Here is a 3,343-nt window from a genome sequence, read left to right on the forward strand (position 1 = left end):
ACAGCACAGCCAACAAACTCCAGCTCTCTGGACCAGCTAACCCACTCTTTTATAGCACTCATCCTTACTAGTCAGAGCTGTGGCCTATCAAGGGCAGGCCTGCTCCTAATCTTTGGTAGTTAGTATAGCTGCAAGTCCTCAGGGGCGAGATTACCTTCTGCACTATCTTTATTTTCTTACATTCTACCCCTCCACACCCCAAAACCCCCTGTGCACCCCACAAAAAAGGGTGGGAGACTACCAGGATGAGGGCAGGGAGAACTTCCCGGCCTGTTTTAGTATCCCTGTGCTCTGATCCCGCTCTCCAGGATGGCTGGAGCCCAGAATAAGAGCCCAGCTGAGCCACAGCCAGGGTGCAAAGGGGAGCAGCCCCGGGAGTGAAGGGGCCTGGCTGGTGGCACTGGCAAACCCCGGTGGCAAAGATCCAACCGCAGCCACAGCAGGCACTCAGGCAGTGGGGCACAGGGTGGAGGCCTTCCCCCACGCCAGGAATTCCCCATCTCAGCAGAAATCCCTGGGGTTGTTTGTGCTCCACCTCAGAGCTGGAAGAGCTGCTCCCCTCGCCCCGGGTGTCTGGGACTGGCTGTGAGAACCAGCTGGCTCTGCCAGGTGGGATTGTCCCCCCCCAGGAGGCCCCTGGGGTCCCACAGGACCAAGAAAACCAGGCTGGGGACAGGGATCTGTGTCCCTGGGGCACAGGGGGCACAGCTGTGGGCAGCAATTGAATCCCCCCTGTAGAAGCCATCCAGTATTTTTCCAGCGTCTTTATTGGCAAGCCCAGTGCTGAGTGCCCATCCTGCCCTGTGTCCAGCACTGAATGGGGCTGTCCCACTGTGTCCCACCTTCCTGATGGTTCCACTGAGGGGCCTGGTCCAGGGCTGAGTGCTGAGAATGCCGGGGTGGCTCAGGCCAGGATGGGGTAGGTGGCCTCAGTGGCCACCCCGCAGTTGTTGTCCTTCATGGCCATGAGGATGTAGCCGTCGTTGCCCCAGTATGTGGACCAGGAGTTCTTGATGAGCCAGTAGGTCTCTCCCTGCAGGACCCCGTAGCCCACGGCCAGCACGGCGTGGTCCAGAGATCCTGGGGTGTTGTCTGCAGGGAAGGACACAGGACAGGGCTCACTGAAGAGCACCCCTGTCTGGGGACTGTCTGTCTGGGGAGCATCCTTGTCCAGAGAGACTCCCTTTACAGAGACCACTCCTTTCTGGAGACCATCCCTGCCCGGAGAAGATCTCTGCCCAGAGGATATCCCAGTCCAGACAGCATCAGGGCTACCCCCAGCACTACAGAGGACTTCAGGGCTCATCCCCTCCACCCCTCCCTTGACCAAAAAGCTGGTTCCCAGGTGCTCTGGCATCTCCCTGGGCACCCAGGGCCTGCCATGCCCCGAGTGCTGCCTGTCTCACCGCACTTGGGCTCGTAGTAGATGCCGTTGGAGTAGAAGGAGAAGCTCTTGTGCGAGGCGTCGATGCTGACGGCCACGGGGCCGTGCTTGTAGATGGCAGCTTTGACTGCTGTGATGTTGCCCGAGGTGACGTTGACGTAACCCGTGATCTTGGCCAGCATCTCAGACTGGTTGTAGTGGCACAGGCCATTCTGCACACCCAGGGGACACACAGTGTGACCAGGACCCCCAGGATCCCTCGCTGGGACCCTGTTCCCTGGCCTGGCCCTGTGGATGCAGGCAGTGGTCTGGAATTTGGGCTGTGAGAACACCCTGGCTCTGACCCCGCTGTCCTCCCAAGCCCAGGGTGCTGGGGGTGTTTTCCCAGTTGCTCAAGGACACAAGGTGGGGAGCTGGCTCTGCACCCAAAGCCCTGGAGAGCTGTTGCCTGCATCTTGCTGCCACATCTCCATCCCCAGGCAGCTTTGCTCCGTCCCTGGTACCCCAGGGCATGGAGTGACTCATGGCACCATGCACAGGTGGAGGAGCCTTGTCCCTGTTTTGCAAGAAGAGAAACTGAGGAACACGGTGACAAAACAGCCTGGATGAGCCCTGGGGCTTGGCTTTGACAGTACTGTGAACCACAGAAGCCTGGTGCCTCGGGGACGAGGTGACATCCTCATCTCAAGAGCCTGTGAGTGCCTCTGACTCACATGCAGATGGGTCCCACCATGGCTTTAAAGCCCCAAGATGCTGGGAAGGCCACCAGGGACAAGGGCCTCCTCACCTGGCCCTTGTAGGTCCCGTAGGACTCGGTGCTGGCAATGCCCCCGTGCTTCTTGATCCACTCGTAGGCTCGCCACTCCTCGCCCCCGTCGCAGGCGAAGTTCCCAAAGCCCCAGGAGCAGTCAATGAGGACTTGCTGGGACAGGGGGGTCAGCACGCCGGTCTGTGGGGGGGACACAGCCCAGGGATGGGGACAGGCACCCTGCAGGCTCCCATCCACACCGTGGGGCTCAGCCCTGCTCCCACCTTGAGGAAGAGGGCACCTTCCATGGCTCCCGTTGTGGCAAAGCTCCAGCACGACCCACAGACAGCCTGATCCTTCACAGGGGTGACAGCGCCTGGGGACAACAGGCCAGGGCAGGAGAAACCGGGTTGACACCGAGGGATGGAGGCAGGTGGAAGGGAAACTGAGGCAGGAGTTGAGGTCCAGAGGCAGCACAGCTAGATCTCAGTGCTAACTGAGAAGGGGGGAAATGCACTAGCAAACCTGGGACCCCCACACTTGGCTAGGGGCAAGCTCTGGGGGTGTCACTCCCAGCTGGTGGGGACATGGGTGAAGCCAGATGTTGCTTCAGATGGCACATCTGTCCCTGGGGCACCAGAGTGAATTCAGGGCCAAGTGCTGACCCAGCTGCCTTTAGTCATAGAAACACAGAATGGTTTCGGTTGGAAGGGACCTCAAACACCATCTGGTTCCACCCCTGCCATGGGCAGGGACACCTTCCACTGCTCCAGGCTGCTCCAAGCCCTGTGCACCCTGGCCTTGGACAGCCCTAGTTTCTCCATACAGCCTGTTCCAGTGCCTCACCAACCTCACAGGGTGCACCCCAAGGGACGGCACAGTCCCACAGGCTCCTCAGTGCAGTGATGGGGAGCAGGGGGCTCAGTGGCACTCAGCGCAGGCCTGGCTGAGGAGAACTCGCTCCCGAAGCGCCTTGGTGTTCCCCTGACCCACACGTACCGTACATGCGCCAGTCCAGGCTCTCAGGCAGGATGATGCCGGCGTAGAGCTCGGTGGGGAAGGGCAGCCCGTGGTTGGGGGTCCCGCTGCGGCGGCGGCCCCGCAGCGCTGCCAGCTCCTGCGGCGTGCGGTCGGCCAGGTGGTTCAGGGACAGCGTGTAGGAGAGCGCGGCGCGGTTCCGCGAGTGCACCAACCTGCACCGAGGTGGGGAG

General features: G+C 61.1%; 1 protein-coding gene across 1 annotated transcript in view; it reads right to left on the reverse strand.

Annotated features, from left to right (window-relative positions):
- Nucleotides 1-825: 825 nt before the first annotated feature.
- LOC102031850 (cathepsin K-like) overlaps nt 826-3,343 on the reverse strand; it is a 4,563-nt gene continuing 2,045 nt past the window's right edge. Inside the window, 6 exon segments of the mRNA XM_031062019.1 lie at nt 826-1,092; nt 1,407-1,596; nt 2,172-2,333; nt 2,417-2,508; nt 3,132-3,335; nt 3,338-3,343. The exon segment at nt 3,338-3,343 is cut by the window's right edge and continues 156 nt beyond it. Coding sequence (XP_030917879.1) covers nt 905-1,092; nt 1,407-1,596; nt 2,172-2,333; nt 2,417-2,508; nt 3,132-3,335; nt 3,338-3,343 — 842 coding nt within the window. The 3' untranslated portion in view covers nt 826-904.

Source organism: Geospiza fortis, unplaced genomic scaffold (genome assembly GCF_000277835.1).
Source record: "Geospiza fortis unplaced genomic scaffold, GeoFor_1.0 scaffold432, whole genome shotgun sequence".
Classification (NCBI taxonomy): Eukaryota; Metazoa; Chordata; class Aves; order Passeriformes; family Thraupidae; genus Geospiza; species Geospiza fortis.